Source organism: Hypanus sabinus, chromosome 14 (genome assembly GCF_030144855.1).
Source record: "Hypanus sabinus isolate sHypSab1 chromosome 14, sHypSab1.hap1, whole genome shotgun sequence".
NCBI lineage: Eukaryota > Metazoa > Chordata > Chondrichthyes > Myliobatiformes > Dasyatidae > Hypanus > Hypanus sabinus.
In genome coordinates, this window is record NC_082719.1 from 51710316 (window position 1) to 51728730 (window position 18415).

Genomic DNA, 18415 nt, shown 5'->3' on the forward strand with positions numbered 1-18415 from the left:
CTGTAACAATGCATTCAGTGGGTGCAGCACTGTAGTGATGTTTGGGAGAAACCAGTGGTAGTAGTTTACAAAACCAAAGTATGACCTGAGTTGTGACTCATTTTCCAGTTTGGGTGCCTGTAGCACTGCCCCAGTCTCCTCTTGTAACTTATGTAAGCCATGCTTGCCAATGACATGTCCACATATATGAGCTTTCATTCTTGAAAAACTCACATTTCTCTCTCTTTGGATGCAGACCATACTCACTCAGCCTGGCAAGCACTTTACTGAGATTCTGGAGGTGCTCTTTGTCATTCTTGCCAGTTACAATGATGTCATCAGGGTAACATTGTGTTCCTGGGATATCTTGGAACACTTGGTCCATTGCTCTTGGCCAAACTGCTGGAGCTGATGCGACGCCAAAGGTAAGATGATTATACTGGAACAGTTCTTTGTGCGTGCTGATTGTGAGCAACTTCCTGCTTGACTCCTCAAACCCCCATTTGCAGATAGGATTGTGATGAGTCAACCTTTGAAAACCTCTCCCTGTGTACCAAAGATGCAAAAATGTCTTCTATTCTTGTTGGGGGATACCGCACAGAACGCAGCACCAGTTTGATGCTCAATTTGAAATCCCCACATATGCAGATGGCTCCGGCCTTCCCTTTCTTGATCACTGGGTGTGGCCCTATCACTCCGCTCAACCTCGGACAGAATTCTAGGTGCCACCATGTTCTAAATTTCAGCATCTACTTTAGGACATAGTGCATAAGGCATTGGACGTGCTTCATGGAATCTTGGTGTTGCTGCTTCATCCTTCAGTTCTGTCCTTCATGCCTTTGAGTTCCCTTCTCAAGCACCTTCTTGCTAGTATTAAGCTTCTGTGCCAGTCTCTGGTTAGTGCCACCATTTGGGCTGCTGTTGCCTGTTGATTCCGCACTGAGAACTTTGATTGAGTGCCAGTTTGGATGGATTTTTCTCAACCTTTCATGTCCGAACTGTGCTAGCCCTGCACTTTTCAATACATAAAGCTCTAACTGGTGCGTTTGTCCTCTGTATGTCACCTTCACTTTCAGTTTGCCTTTTGGGGGGGCTACTTTTTCACCTGTGTAGGTCTTTAGCATAATCATGGTCTTATCTAAAGGTAGCTTAGAAAACAGTCTACTGTAGTCATCCTCATGAATTATAGACAAAGTTGACCCTGTATCCAGCTTCATTTTCAGTTTTGCAGTAGATACATTATGCTTCAGTAATACTATACAGTTCTAGGCATGATGGTTCACCTCTGTCAAACTTTATGTTGTCTGATTCTGTTTTATATTTGGTAACTTTATGCATTTGGTGAGTTTTGTGTTTGAGACTTCTCACTCAGTTGTGCTTTTTGTCAGCCTTGCACACTCTTTCAATGTGCCCTTGCTTCTCTGCAAGCTTTTTTCTTTGAACCAACAGTCATTTGTATCATGGGAGGATTTGCCACATCAATAACATTTTTGGCTTTTTGTACCATTCAGGGACATTTTGTGCATTTCACATTCTAGACCCCTTTTCTGTTGTTCTGCTGTATCCTCTTCTGCAGTCTCTATCGATATTGCAGTGGTCAATGCCCGTTCTAAGGTTAGGTCTCTTTCTGCCACTAAGCCTCATTTGAGTGCTTTGACTATGCATGCTGCATACAAGGCTGTCCCCTAATGCATCAGAAAATCCATCTCTAAAGTCACAGTATGGGGAAAGTTTGCGCAATTCTACAATGTATTCAGAAAAGCTTTCATTCTTTGACTGTTTCCTTTTATAAAATCTAAATCTCTCAGCTATTACCAGTGGTTTAGGGCTCAAATGATTTTGTAAAATTGTAACAATTTTGTCAAATGTCTTGCTTGCTGACTTTGCAAGGGTTACTAAATTGCCTAAGAGACTGTACGCTCTTGGGCCCATTAAGCCAAGTGCAGGGGCTTTCTTTTGCTCCTCCATTTTGTCCATGTTACAATACAGTGCAACACTCTTGATTTATGACTCCCAGCCTTCATCTGCGCTTTCAAATTCATCAACTTTCCTGACTGAAGCCATCACCATGTTGTTTTCACTTTAAATTCAGTAAGTCTTTCATAGTTACTCATGCATTCCTTTGTCAGCGTCTGTGACAGTTTTTCATGCTGTTTAACTCTCGCTGCTTCATCCCGTAACTGTTGGTGCAGTTTGTGATATTTTCTGTCATTCAGGTTCATACTCGTTGCCAATTTGTTGTGTCTCTGCACAACTATGTATTGATTAAATAAAGACATGCACCCTGTGAGATGGCTTCAACTGGGGTATTCACATTGGGGGGGGGGGAAGAGAGAGAGAGAGAGAGAGAGAGAGAGAGAGAGAGAGAGAGAGAGAGAGAGATGCACATGAGTAGACCACAGTGCATGTGCAGACAACAAATCAATACAATGCTAAGAGGTGGGGGCGGGGATCATTGCTCTAAAAGGAATAGATCCATATATTACAAGTATTTTATGCTACAGTAATATCAATTTTCTGTATGCTGATAATGGTATGGTTTAATGTGTATCACCTTAGAAAATGGAAGGCTGAAGTTTGCAAAAGGAAGAGGGGATAGTTTTGAAATGCAGTGAAGCTGATTGTCTGCATACAGTGTGTATGAGCTCAATAAGTAAATGGTATCTTTATCTTTCTATAATAAGCATCACGAACCTGCTAGAGGTCATGAATAATTAACAGAATCGAGGAAGATGATGATTCTAAGATAAATAGCTTTTCATCAAGAGAAGTGAGATGTTGGCCAGAAAGAACTACAGTCTACATATCAGGGATGCAAATGAATCAAAGGCAGTGGAAACAGACAAACTAATTGTTCTTGCCATGAGGTCAAAGGTATGGAGGCTGCCATTTTATGAAGAGACTCTGTGTTCTCCATTTGTGAGATGAAGTTGCTTGGCTTGATCAGTGTTTTAAAGTAGACATAATGATACTCCAGGTAATTGCTGAACTGGAGATAATTTCCAAATAAGAAGTTATTATATCAAAGAACACATTGCAAATATTACAGGCAGGACTGTGACTGTTAGGGTCAGTATTTCTCCTGCGTGATTCAAGCTGGTTGCTGAATGAGAATCAAGAGCCATAAATTAGTGATTGTTACTTGCTGGGAAGAGGGCAATAAATGGAAGCTGGCTTGGAGCAAAGCCAATGAAATAGTGTTAAAGGTCAGATACATGACCTATAGCCAGTGACGCTGGAATGCAACATTTGAATTGCTAAGGAACAAATATAAAAGCAGACACTTCATATGTGCAGGTAGTGATGACTGTGTAGGACAGGGGTCGGCAACCCGCGGCTCTTTCATCTCTGTGCTGCGGCTCCCCGTGGTTTGTTAGTTTTTGAAATGTAATTTGAAATTTGAAGATTATGGTGATCTTGTACAATCTAAAAACATTGTGGAGACCCCATTTCCTGGCACATCTGAACCGGCTCACAATTAGCCACCGTTCCAGCTAAGGGAGATAGCCTACGGGGGTTTGTGAGTACGTGTCTTTTGGAGCATCCGTGCCCACGGCGACGGGTTGAGGGAGGCTTTAAAGCAAGGCTGTTTAGTTCGAATAAAGTTACCTTTGACTGCAGTGTCTTTATTTTAGCGCTGCGTGTAGCACACCGCTACAACGTGTTTTTTATCGCTATTAATATACATCACCACTGCCAATGCCTGACACCCGCCAGTGCGCGCTTTCTTTTAATTCTTCGATCCAAGGTAGGCTAACTATGGAGTAACCTTCAACCCAACATCTTTTTTTCAGAGTTCAAAATGTTTTTGTTGCATGCAGAAATGTAATTTCGTTTTCTCTGCAGGAGTTCATCAATTTCATAAATGCAACACATTATAGTTTGTTTATACATAGCATAAAGGCAAAAAAAAACATTGTATGCAGTGTTATTTCATTTTAAATGTCAAACGGGTTTTGTGGCTCCCAGTGTTTTCTTTTCTGTGGGAAATGGGTCCATTTGGCTCTTTCAGTGGTAAACGTTGCCGACCCCTGGTGTAGGAGTTTCACTATCGTGGATGTGAGGTGCCCTAGGGACGTAGAGATTTGAAATGGCATGTGTTCAGCAGCAATGACTTCTTTTAACTGGTGTTATCTTTTGTCTTTGGTTGTTCATGGAAGTACAGGAAAATGTAGTAGGTGTACATGCAGGTATTTAGTAGTGTAACTTCACATGTTCTGCCGTTGAGACAATAAGGGCACTTGTTGGTAATTTCAGATTATCTCTATGTATCTCTGATCATTATTACAAGAGGTGATTCTTGTAACAAACTTTTACCAGGAAAAAAATGTAAACTAATGTTCATGATTATTATTCAGGAATTATGTTGATTTGTCAGTTGCAAAGTTAAGAAAACAAAATCTGAGAGAACCAGCTTCAACAATGCAGCCATGTGAGTACCACATAATAATTACAGCAGACAATATACAGCCTAATGGTTATTCATGCAAACATAGTGGGTTTGATGTGAAAAATGAAACAACTAAAAATAACGTTAAGATCAGATAATCTTTCAGAATATAAACAACTCAGAACTTGCCTCTGAACCAGAAACTCTCTTGCTTGCATTCCATTATAATCTTTGCAATTTTCTGATCACCAAAATTCCTGGCACACCCATCCTGTATATAAATAGATGGAAAGCAAAATATTGTTAGTGCAGGAACTTGAAATTAGAACATAGACATAGAAAACATAAAAAGCTTACAGCACAATCCAGGCCCTTTGGCCCACAAAGCTGCGCCAAACACGTCCTTACCTTAGAAATTATCTAGGGTTACCCATTGCTCTCTATTTTCTCAGCTCTATGTACCTGTCCTGGAGTCTCTTAAAAGACTCTATCGTATCTGCCTCCACCACCGTTGCCAGCAGCCCATTCCACGCACTCACCACTCTCTGTGTAAAAAAAAACTTTCCCCTAACAACTTCTCTGTACCTACTTCCAAGCACCTTAAAACTGTGTCCTCCTGGGCTAGCCATTTCAGCCCTGGGAAAAAGCCTCTGACTATCCACACAATCAATGCCTCTCATTATCTTGTATACTTCTATCAGGTCACCTCTCATCCTTTGCCACTCCAAGGATAATAGGCCGAGTTCACCCAACCTATTCTCATAAGGCACACTCCCCAATCCATACAACATGCTTGTAAATCTCCTCTGCATCCTTTCTATGGCTTCCACATCCTTCCTGTAGTGAGGCAACCAGAACTGAGCACAGTACACCAAGTCCTACAATTGATGAAGGCCAATACACTGTATGCCCTCTTAACCACAGAGTCAACCTGTGCAGCTGCTTTGAGCGTCCTATGGACTTGGACCCCAAGATCCCTCTGATCCTCCACACTTCCAAGAGTCTTGCCATTAATGCTATATTCTACCATCGTATTTGACCTACCAAAATGAATCACTTCACACTTATCTGGGTTGAACTCCATCTGCCACTTCTCAGCCCAGTTCTGCATCCTATCAACGTCCCACTGTAACCTCTGATAGCCCTCCACACTATCCACAACACCTCCAATCTTTGTGTCATCAGCAAATTTAAAGAGGGTGAACCCTTGCAAGGCAGAAGGTCCTGATGGAGTACCTGGTAAGTCTCTGAAAACCTGTGCCAACCAACTAGCCAGAGTATTCAAAGACATTTTCAACCTCTCAGTGCTATGGGCAGAAGTTCCCACTTGTTTTAAAAAGGCAACAATTATACCAGTGCAAAAGAACAATAATGTGGGCTGCCTTAATGAATATTGCCTGGTGGCACTCACATCAACAGTGATGAAATTATTTGAGGGGATTGTGGAATAAGCTTCCAGTAGAAGTGGTGGAGGCAGGTTCGGTATTGTCATTTAAAGCAAAATTAGATAGGTATATAGACAGGAAAGGAATGGAGGGTTATGGGCTGAGTGCAGTTCAGTGGGAACTAGGTGAGATGTGCTGTAATTGTTATATGGTTGATTATGACTAGACTGAACTCCTGCCTCAGCAAGGACCTAGACTCATTGCAATTTGCAGATGCAATCCCATGGTTCTTCACACAGCTTTGGACCACCTGGACAACATAAACACCTATATCAGGATCTGTTCATCGACTATAGCTCACCATTTAATACCATCATTCCCACAATCCTGATTGAAAAGTTGCAGAACCTAGGCCTCTGTACCTCCCTCTGTAATTGGATCCTCAGCTTCCTAACCAGAAGACCACAATCTATGTGGATTGGTGAAAATATATCCTCTTCACTGGCGATCAAAACTGCCTCAGGGGTGTGTGCTTAGCCCACTGCTCTACTCTCTGCATACACATGACTGTGTGGCTAGGCATAGCTCAAACACCATCTCCAAATTTGCTGACGATACAACCATTGTTGGTAGAACCTCAGATGGTGACAAATGGGCATACAGAAGTGAGATATGCCAACTAGTGGAATGGTACTGCAACAACAACCTGGCACTCAACGTCAGTACGACGAAAGAGCTGATTGTGGACTTCAGGAAGGGTAAGACAAAGGAACACATACCAATCATCGCAGAGGGATCAGAAGAGAAGAGAGTGAGCAGCTTCAAGTTCCTGGGTGTCAGGATCTCTGAGGGTTTAACCTGGTCTAAACATATTGATGTAATCATAAAGAGGCAAGACAGCAGCTATACTTTATTAGGAGTTTGAAGCAATTTGGTATGTCAGCAAATACACTCAAAAACTTCTATAGTTGTACCATGGAGAGTGTTCTGATAGGCTGCATCACTGCCTGGTATGGAGGGGCTACTGCACAGGACCGAAAGAAGCTGCAGAAGTTTATAAATCTAGTCCGCTCCATCTTGGGCACTAGCCTACAAAGTACCCAGGACATCTTTAGGAAGTGGTGTCTCAGAAAGGCAGCATCCATTATTAAAAACCTTTAGCACCCAGAGCATGCCCTTTTCTCGCTGTTACCATCAGGTAGGAGATACAGAAGCCTGAAGGCACACACTCCGCGATTCATGAGCAGCTTCTTCCCCTCTGCCATGGACTTTGAAGCTTTGGACACCACCTCACTTTTTTAATACAGTATTTCTGTTGTTGCATATTTTTTAATAATCTATTCAATATATGTAATTGATTTGCTTGTTTATTATATTTTATTTTATTTATTATTATTTTTTCTCTCTCTGCTAGATTATATACTGCACTGAACTGCTGCTGCTAAGTTAACAAATTTCACGTCACATGCCGGTGATAATAAACATGAATCTGATTCTGCTTCTGAAATTTATTAATCCATCCCTCCACGTCCTCATCCAGGTCAATTATAAAAATCATGAAGAGTAGGGGTCCCAGAACAGATCCCTGTGACACACCACTGGTCACCAACCTCAATGCAAAATAAGACCCGCCTACACCCACTGTTTGCTTTCTGTGGGCAAGCCAGTTCTGGATCCACAAAGCAAAGTCCCCTTGGATCCCATACCTCCTTACTTTCTTAATAAGCCTTGCATGGGGTATCTTGTCAAATGCCATGCTGAAATCCATATACGTTACATCTACTGCTCTACCTTCATTAATGTGTTTAGTCACATCCTCAAAAAATTCAATCAGGCTCATAAGGCACAACCTGCCTTTCACAAAGCCATGCTGACTATTCCTAATCATATTATGCCTCTCCAAATGTTCATAGATCCTGCCTCTCAGGATTCTCTCCATCAACTTACCAACCACTGGAGAAAGACTCATTGGTCTATCTCTACTCCCTTTCTTGAATAATGGAACAACATCTGCAACCCTCCAATTCTCCGAAACATCTCCCTTCCCCGTTGATAATGCAAAGATCACCGCCAGAGGCTCAGCAATCTCTTCCCTCGCCTCCCAGAGTAGCCTGGGGTATATCTAGTCTGGTCCCAGTGACTTAACCAACTTGATGATTTCCAAAAGTTCCAGCACATCCTCTTTCTTAATATCTACATGCTCAAGCTTTTCAGTCCACTGTAAGTCATCCCTACAATCGCCAAGATCCTTTTCTGTAGTAAATACTGAAGCAAAGTACTCATTAAGTACCTCTGCTATCTCCTCCGGTTCCATATACATTTTTCCACTGTCACTCTTGATTGACAATAGACACTAGACAATAGACAGTAGGTGCAGGAGTAGGCCATTCGGCCCTTCTAGCCAGCACCACCATTCACTGTGATCATGGCTGATCATTAACAATCAGTACCCCATTCCTGCCCTCTCCCCATATCCCTTGACCCCGCTATCTATAAGAGCTCTATCTAACTCTCTCTTGAATGCGTCCAGAGACTTGGCCTCCACTGCCTTCTGGGGTAGAGCATTCCACATATCCACCACTCTCTGGGTGAAAAAGTTTTTCCATATCTCTGTTCTAAATGGCCTACCCCTTATTCTTAAACTGTGGCCTCTAGTTCTGGACTCACCCATCAGCGGAAACATGCTTCCTGCCTCCAGTGTGTCCAATCCCTTAATAATCTTATATGTTTCAATTAGATCCCCTCTCATCCTTCTAAATTCCAATGTATACAAGCCCAGTCGCTCCAATCTTTCAACATATGACAGTTCCGCCATTCCGGGAATTAACCTTGTGAACCTACACTGCACTCCCTCAATAGCAAGAATGTCCTTCCTCAAATTTGGAGACCAAAACTGCACACAATACTCCAGGTGGGGTCTCACCAGGGCCCTGTACAACTGCAGAAGGACCTCTTTACTCCTATACTCAATTCCTCTTGTTATAAAAGCCAGCATGCCATTAGCTTTCTTCACTGCCTGCAATACCTGCATGATTGCTTTCATTGACTGATGTACAAGAACACCTAGATCTCATTGTACCTGCCCTTTTCCTAACTTGACTCCATTTAGATAGTGTTACGAATGTGCCACAACTCTGAGGGGCCGAAGGGTACAAAGTAGCCCCCTCCTTTTTGAGAATCGCAAGATCGCTATTAATTCGGGTCTGGGACCCAGGAAATGAGAAAGAATCCTCAAGGTTTTGGAATGTGTCCTGGCCTCAGTGAGACAAAGCCATGGATAATGGCCATTGTCTCTTGGAGACAGAATTGTGTATTGAGTACTGTACTTTTCAATGAAGCCCTTAGGGGACGACCAGAATGGGCTGGTTGAGGGATTGCATCATCCCAACCTGATTGACATCTGAGACCCCGTGAGTAAGGATAAAAGAGGGTCTGGGGAACAACCCTTTTAGACGCACCAGGAGAAATGCTAGATATCCCGTGACAGCGTTTAATAGCGACAGCCGGTGGGGGGCTCGCGTGCATCCTTTTCCCTTGCCTGGGAATTGGCGGCCTCACCACGGAAGAAAGGCTTTAGCTAAAGGAGAGGCCACAAGTGAACGGCCACACTAACGGGACTCCTGACGGGTCGAAATCATAAAAAGGAAAGCCGGCAAGTTTCTAAAAATCTCTCTCTCTCCAACAAAAGGCTGCAGCCTAAATGAACTGAGTGACTTTTATATTTCCATCGGACAATACATTTATCCCCTAGACAACGATAGAGCTTATTTCTTATTGATTATTATTATACCTGCACTTTTAGATTTAGTATTGACGACGTATATTATCTGTATGTTTGCATTGATATTATTTTTGTGTATTTTTACTAATAAATACTGTTAAAAATAGTACATTCAGACTTCAAAGGACCTCTCTATCTTTGCTGGTAAGTGACCCAGTTACGGGGTTCATAACAATAGTAATCTGCCTTCCTGTTCTTGCCACCAAAGTGGATAACCTCACATTTATCCACATTAAACCGCATCTGCCATACATTTGCTCACTCACCCAACCTGTCCAATTGTCCAATTGGTCCTATTCTTTCACATCTTATCCTCTTGCTCTTCACAGACTTGTAGAATGTTTTGGGGTTTTCCTTAATCCTGTCCACCAAGGTCCTCTCAAGGCCCCTTCTGGCTCTCCTAATTTCTTTCTTAAGCTCCTTCCTGCTAGCCTTATAATCTTCTAGATCTCTATCATTACCTAGTGTTTTTGAACCTTTCATAAGTTCTTCTTATCTTGTTGACTAGATTTACAACAGCCTTTGTATACCATGGTTCCTGTACCCTACCATCCTTTCTCTGTCTCATTGGAATGTACCTATGCAGAACTCCACGCAGATATGCCCTGAACATTTGCCACATTTCTTCCGTACCTTTCCCTGAGAACATCTGTTCCCAATTTATGCTTCCAAGTTCTTGCCTGATAGCCTCATTAAATTAAGTCATAAAATGCTGGAAATATTAAGCAGATCAGGCAATAGCTTGCAAGTATATTTCAGTGTTACAGTAGAGTAAAGGGAATTCCAGAGACATGAGAAAGGAGCTGACCAAAGCTGATTGGAAGGGGTCACTAACAAGGCTGACAGTAAAATAGAAGTGGCTGAAATTTTTGGGAGCAATTCAGAAGGCACAGGAAAAATACATCCCAAAGAACAAGAAGTATTCTAAAAGAAGGATGATGCAACTACAGCTCCAGAAATTCTGGAGTGTCAGGGCAGAAGTGAGTGTAGTTGCCATTACTAAGGAGAAGGTGTTTGGGAAGCTGAAAAGTCTGAAGGTAGGTAAACTAACTGGACTAGGTTGGAGTCCATTATTAAGAATGAAGTCTTGGAGTACTTGGAGGCACATGATAGAGTAGGTCAAGGTCAGCATGGTTTCCTTGAGATGAAATCTTCCCTGTCAAAGCTTTCAGAATTCTCCGAAGAAATGATAAGCAGGGTAGACAAAAGAGAGCCAGTGGATGTTGCTCATTTGGATTTTCAAAAGGTCTTCAACAAAGGTATTGCTCATGAGGCTGCTTAGCAAGATCAGAGCCCATGGTATTACAGAATGGATACCAGCATCGATAGAAGATTGGCTGACTGGCAAGAAGCAAAGAGTGGGAATACAGGAAGCCTTTTCTGGTTGGCTCCCTGTGACTAGTGGTGTTCTTTTCACATTATATATCAATGATTTGGATGATGGAACTGATGGCTTTGTGGCCAAGTTTTTGAATGATTCATTTTGATAGGACTAGAATATAAAAGCAAGGATGTCTTGCTGATGCTTTGTAATGTATTGATTATACTGCTCTTGCAGTATTGTGAGAAATTTTGGGCCCCTTATCTAAGAAAAGACATGCTGCCAATGGAAAGGGTCCAGAGGAGATTCGCAAGAATGATTCTTGGATCAAAAGTTTTAAGTTTTAAAGTTTAAGAGTTTGATGATTTAGGCCTGTACTTGTTGGGGTTTAGAAGAATGAAGGCATTCTTATTGAAACATATCAAATATTGAAAGGCCTCGATAGAGTGGATGTGGAGAGGATGTTTCCAAAAGTAGGGTGGTTTAGGACCAGAGGACACAGCCTCAGAATAGAAGGATGTCCATTCAGAACAGAGATAAGAACGAATTTCTTTAGTCAGAGGGTAATACTGTAAATCTGTGGAATTCATTGCCACAGATGGCTGTGGAGGCCAAATCATTGGGTATACTTAAAGCAGAGATTGATAGATTATTGATTAGTCAGGGCATCAAAGGTTACAAGAAGAAGGCTTGAGAGGAATAGTCAGCTCTGATGGAATGGCAGATACGACTCAATAGACCAAATGGAATAATCCTGCTCCTATGTCTTACAGACTTTAAAAAAAAACTTGTTTTCTTTCTGCGCCTTCTTTTTCACTATACCCTTCACTTCCTTCCAGCTGATGTGCAAGATGTTAAATGATCGAACACAATATTATGAATGAAGTATGTCAGAACAGTGTGTGAGGTTGCAGCAGCTCATTTAAGTTGAGGTATGAATGGGTCTTGCCATTAATGGGTGGAAGACCGTGAACTGCTCTGTGCAAGGTCTCGTTGGCTAATCTGGAACCGACTTTGTTCAGTAAAGTCCCCTTCAGGTATGTGCAAACTGAGCAGGGATGTTTCGCATTGCCAAGAAACTCCAGACCATCAACAAAGGTTGCCTGACCTATGACTATTTCCTGCATTTGTCACTTTATATTACCAAAAATCTGAGTCAACTATTGCAACCCATTCAAGAATGAATATTTTTATTTGGTGCAGGTCTGGATTGTGTGTAATTCTGGTTTCCCCACTGCATGAAGAATGTGAGGCTTTTGAAAAGGTACAGAAGAGGTTCTCTAGAATGGAGGCTGGATTAGAGGGTATGAGCTATCAGAAGTTCTACAAGTGCCTTGTTTTTTCCAGATCATCAGAGGCTGAGGGGAGACCAGAGAGAAGTTAATAAAGTTATGAGAGAATAGATGGGGTAGACAGCCCCAAATCCTTTTCCCAGGGTGGAAAAATCAATTACTTGATAATACGGATTTAAGGTGAGAGAGAGAGAATTGCAGTGCACATTCTTTATGATAATTCACTCATGTTCTTCTTTATAAAATCTCTTCTGGAAAGCGATTAACAATGAAAAGAAAATACCTCATTAAAATGTATTTATTCTGCTGAAGGAAATGAAAATTGAATACCAGTGGTTAAAGTTCTCCAGCCTCATAGACTTTGAAGTTGAACAGTTGGTGGGTCTAATCAGCAATATTGATCACATTCTTTTGTTCATATATACAACACAATATTGTTTCAATCATAGTTCCAGCCCCAGCTAGCTTAACCCGTTTGGTTTTGTGCAGCTTTGTATTTGCACACCCCTTTGTTAATGCTTGCATTCCTGATGTATTGAAAGGACAAACACAAAGCTGTCAGACATGAATCCTGAATTTAGAACTTTAAAACCTCAGGACTAATAATTTAGTGACACAAAAAGTACAGGCAGAAGGTAGTTATTTTAACCTTTGCTCCTGCCCTAGCTATTCATAAGATCATAGCAGATCTTTTACCTCACCCTTACTTTACAGCACTCGAACTATATTCTTTGATTCTCTCAATATGATCTTGACATTTACTCTGTGCTACAAATAGTTCAAGGAACGTAACTATTACCCTGGCTTGTTCACCTGATAAAAATCATACACTCTTTAGCTAAACACATTGGGAATGGGAATTAGATGGAGTTACATTCTATTCTGACCAGAAGCTTCAGAATTTCAAAGCACAAAAATCTGCAGATGTAGACAATGATCGTTGTATGTTGCAAATAGTGAGCAGATTTAGGCAGCAGCTGTGCAGAGAACAGAGTAAACTTTTATGTATTTTAATCTCTCAAAGCCTGGTGTATTTAATTATGGAATAGACAAACCCTTCATACTTACTCTTCTACATGGTGGGTGCTGTTGATTTTGATGTTGGGAAGTTTCACTTGACATGGTTGTTCTCTTTAAACAGTGTTCACTCAACTGAAAGTTAATGTCGACAGTTTCCTTACTAATGATTTCCTGTTTTGGTAAGTTCCTTTCCACATAGCTCCACCTATATGCGCATCATAACATCACTTGTCCTTCATCATCATGTTGTTGAACTTCTGATGTTTCAGTCACTAAGAGAAGAGCATCAAAAACTTTTCAGAGGGATATCCAGTCCCAAGCATTTCCCTCACTAAAGGAGTCATTACAGATCTTTGAATAATCAGACAGGATATATATCCAGTCCATTAAAAATAAAGAGTGTTTTAATGATGGCATATTCTGAGTGAAAGACTCAGCAAATAAGGGAATGATTTGATTTTATTTCAAAAATGTATTTTTAAAACTTAGTTAAATTTTCTTAATTTTGTAGTTCTAAAGGTCTCAGGTCTCAGCCTGGAATGGCGACTCTCCGATTTGATGCACGATCAATAACTCTCGGAGACGGGAGGCAAACGACAGGCTTTTATTAGCTGCAAGAAAGGACCACACAACATCCTGGAGACTGAGGGAGGAGCAGTGCCTCCAATCGCCTTTATACAGGGGTCTGTGGGAGGAGCCACAGGAGAAGTCAGCAGAGGGGCGTGTCCAGACAGGTATATGTAGTTCACCACATTCACCCCCCCCCCTTTGTTTTAAAAGAGAGTCCCCATGGGGCAAAGTTTCTTACAAGTATATTTACAGGTTAAGTCTATCAGGCGGTCGAATCTGTCGCTGCGATCTACGTAGCACCGGTGGTGATTGCACCGGTGATGGTGGTTGTGCTGGCTCTGGCCTGACTTGAGTTGCCAGCCCGTTAGGCGTCAATAATCCCTCATGCGTGTGCGTGGCGCCTGGTATGGGAGTGTCGTGAGGAGTCTGCATAGGGCTTGTTCCGCGCGGTGTCTCGTGGGTATACACCTCGGTGGGTACGGGGTTCATAGTATCCGCCTGTCCATTTCCCCAGGGATTATAGCTCGTGGTCCTACTAGTAGCAATGCCCCTAGCCAGCAGGTACTGGCGCAGCTCATCACTCATAAAGGAGGACCCTCTATCACTGTGGATATAGCAGGGATATCTGAACAGAGTGAAGAGCTGGCGCAGGGCTTTTACGATGGACGTGGCAGTGGTATTGGGGCAGGGGATGGCAAAGGGGAACCGCGAGTACTCGTTGATTATGTTAAGAAAGTGGACATTGCGGTCGGTGGGGGGAAGGGGGCCCTTAAAGTCAACACTCAGTCGCTCAAAGGGGCAGGTGGCCTTGATAAGTTGTGCCTTTTCAGGAAGGTAAAGCTGCGGTTTGCACTCAGCGCAGACTTGACAGTCACTGATCATCGTCCTGATGTCCTCAAGGGAGTATGGCAGATTCCGGGCTTTCACGAAATGGTAAAATCGGGTGACCCCTGGGTGGCAAAGATCTGCATGGAGGGCGTATAGCCAGTCGAGCTGCGCGCTGGCACACGCTCCCCGGGATAGGGCATCGGGGGGCTCATTGAGCCTTCCAGGCCAGTACTAGATATCATAGTTGTAGGTGGAGAGTTCCATTCTCCACCACAAAATTTTATCATTTTTGATTTTGCCCCGCTGTTGGTTGCTGAACATGAACGCAACTGAGTGCTGGTCGGTCAGCGAGATAGTGCCTCCAGTGCCTAATAGCTTCCACTATGGCCTGGGCTTCTTTCTCCACCGTGGAGTGCCGAATTTCACGGCCTTGAAGGGTACGAGAGAAGAATGCTACTGGCCTTCCTGCCTGATTGAGGGTAGCAGCCAGCGTGAAGTCGGAGGTGTCACGCTCTATTTGGAAGGGAATGGTCTTGTCCACCGCATGCATCGTTGCTTTGGCAATGTCCCCTTTAATGCGGCTGAAGGCTGCGCGGGCCTCGGCTGAGGGGGGAAATGCGGTGGACGACCAGGAGGGGGGAAATGCGGTGGACGACCAGGGGGCGGGCCATGTCCGCGTAGTGAGGGACCCATTGGGTGTAATAGGAAAAGAAGCCCAGGCACCTTTTGAGGGCTCTGAGGGTGGTGGGAAGAGGGAGTTCCAACAGGGGGCGCATACGGTCGGGATCAGGGCCAATGACCCCGTTCTCCATGACATACCCAAGGATAGCAAGTCGGGTGGTTCCAAACACACACGAGTCCCTGTTATAGGTAAGGTTAAGAGCTTTGGCTGCTTGGAAAAATCGTTGGAGGTTGGTGTCGTGATCTGGCCAGTCGTGACCACAGATGGTGATGTTATCCAGATAGGGAAATGTGGCCTGCAGTTGGCACTGGTCCACCATCCGGCCCATTTCCCTCTGGAAGACAGAGACACCATTCGTGACACCGAAGGAGACGCGCAGGAAGTGATAGAGCCTGCCGCCCCCTCCAGGCGGATGGGAGCTGATGGTAAGCGGATTTCAGGTCTATGGTCGAGTACACCTTGCACTGAGCTATCTGATTGACCATATCCGCAATGCGGGGTAGGAGGTATGCATCAAGCTGCATGAACCTATTGATGGTCCATGACCATCCTATTTTTCTGTCCGGACTAAACAACGACCACCTGGGACTTGTGCTTAGCTCAATGATCCCCTCCCTGAGCAGCCGCTGCACCTCCGACTTAATGAAGGCCCTGTCCCCCACGCTGTACCTCCTGCTTTTAGTTGCACAGGTTTACAGTCGGGGGTCAGGTTGGCGAACAGTGGTGGGGGAGGGATCTTGAGGGTGGAGAGGCTGCAAGTGGTGTCAGTAGCGTGACTGTTGGCATGGTGCTGGGTGGGATGTGTGGGTTTGTGTGTGTGTGTGTGTGTGTGTGTGTGTGTGTGTGTGTGTGTGTGGTCAGTAGCGGGGTATATGACGAAGTCCCACAAAACTGAGGATTTCTGACAGTGATTGGTGGGAGGGGCCCATCATACTCCATTGTCACACTTTTCAGGTGGCTCCGGAAGTTGAGCCCCAATAGCACAGGGGCACACAGTTGAGGCATGACCAGTAACGCAAAGTCCCAATATTCTGTGCCCTGCACCACCAATGTCGCTACACAACCCCCCCCACCGTATGTCTGTGGAATGCGATCCAGAAGCCATGGCGACCCTCTGGCTTACTGGCTGTGTCACAAGTCCGCAGCGTTGCACTGTGTCCGGGTTAATTAAACTCTCAGTGCTGCCCATGTCAAACAGGCAGCTAGTCCTGTGCCCCTCCACCAGGATGTCCATCATTGACCTTGCGAGCTGGTGTGGAGCACTTTGGTTGAGGGTTACGGAGGTCAGAGCTGAATCGCCGTCTTGGTGTCCAGTAAGCACCCGTGGGTTGGAGGCGGGGCGAGGTGGCACCGACAAAGATGGCCGCCCCCATGCCTCACAAACAGCGCTGCTCGACCCCGCTCGTGGTTTAGATTTACAGACCATGGCGAAGTGGCCCTTCTTTCTGCAGCTGGAGCAAGTAGCTTCTCGGGCCGGGCACCGTTTTCGGGGGTGCTTTTCGAGTCTGCAGAAGAAACACTGCACGGACTTGCGACTGGCAGCAGCCATGGTCGATTCGCTGCAGGGTTGCAGGGAGTTCACAGACTCGCGAATGGCAGCAGCTGTGGGCGATTCGCCGGAGGGTGGCGGGGTCTGCAGTGTCCATGGGGCCGGCAGGACAGCATCAGCGTTGTGCAGAGCGGACTCCATTGTGTTGGCCAGCTTGATCACCGACTATAAGGTAAGATCAGCATTTTCCAGCAGCCGCTGGCGCACGTACACTGATCTGATCCCAGTAATGAAGTCGTTTCGTACCAGGAGCTCTGCATACTGTTCCGCCGTCAGTCCCCTACAGTCGTAGGCCCGCACAAGTGTCTGTAGGGCCCGGACAAACTCAGCGCTCGACTCTCCAGCCCGCTGCCGCCGTGTCGCTAAGCGATGTCTTGCGTAGACGGTGTTCACCGGCGCAAGGTACTGTCTTTTGAGGGCCTCCAGTGCCCCTTGGTCAGCCGGCAGGTCTCTGATGAGGGACTATACCATCGGAGTGACCCTGGAGAGCAGAACTTTGTGCATGATAGCAGGCTCTGTCACGGGAATCTCTTCCAGGTACGATTGGAAGCATGCAAGCCAGAGTTCAAAGGCAATGACTGCTTCGGGATCTTGAGGATCAATGTCCAATTTATCCGGTTGTAAAATGCTCTTCATGGTTTAAAATTGCAGCTAATAAAATTGATGCACCATCAATAACAGTCGGAGATGGGAGGCAAACGACAGGCTTTTATTAGCTACAAGAAACGACCACACAACATCCTGGAGATTGAGGTGGGGAGCAGTGCCTCCAATCGCCTTTATACAGGGGTCTGTGGGAGAAGCCACAGGAGCAGTCAGCGGAGGGGCGTGTCCAGACAGGTATATATAGTTCACCACACCTGTTGAGCACTTTCGCTTTCTTGTATGTTGCTCCAGACTTCCAGCATCTGCAGTCTCTCGTGTCTCAACTGTTAAGCTGTAATAAATCTCCAAATTAATTTGAGAATAGGCTAGAACTACTTACTTAAAGTCAAATGGTGTAACCTGTTGGCTGAAAATATAAACTTCTTGGTTTGGCTAACAGCACAGTGTCTTGTGTGTACAGATTCCACAGACTGTGAATAAGGGATTTCAGTGACAACTTACAATTAAATAAATAGATTAAATAAAGAAAATATATATTTAAGACAGGTAAGGCAGGGCAGAGGATATGTTGCAGCTGTGCTTTTTGATTTTTTATATTTCCGATTTCTTTATATGAAGGAAGGAGGATATCTGGCCTTTTGAGCCCATGCTGGCTCATTGAACGATTCTACCGTTCCTTGTAACCTGTTCTCTCTCACGTGTACCAATCGGGTTCAATGATGGCGACAGAAAGAGTAACTGTTGCCAAACAAAAGACAGTCAGCCTGACTACTGGGAAAATTTCATAATTCAACTAAAAAAGACTAAAGCATCAATATGGAAAATAGGGAACAAAGAGTGGGCTAAAGGCAAATATAAAACACAAGTCCCAGATGAATGACTAGAAGAAGAAGTGATAATGTGAAATTGTTGTAATTAATATACACATAGCAGAGAAATTAAACAACATTGCTTGTGTTCATGAAAGCTAAAGCAGAAAACCTCCTGGAAATAGTGCGGAACTACAAGGCTC

The 18415-nt window shown here is 44.1% G+C and overlaps 1 protein-coding gene across 7 annotated transcripts in view; it reads right to left on the minus strand.

Moving 5' to 3' along the window:
• ociad2 (OCIA domain containing 2) overlaps positions 1-18415 on the minus strand; it is a 160743-nt gene that overhangs the window by 33206 nt on the left and 109122 nt on the right. For 6 of the 7 annotated variants that reach the window (XM_059989181.1, XM_059989176.1, XM_059989178.1 and 3 more), the window contains one exon: positions 4559-4640. In XM_059989181.1, the coding sequence (XP_059845164.1) occupies positions 4559-4640 (82 nt within the window). Of the gene's footprint in view, positions 1-4558; positions 4641-13216; positions 13416-18415 lie in introns of those variants that run through there. The other variant, XM_059989180.1, reaches the window with a different exon arrangement.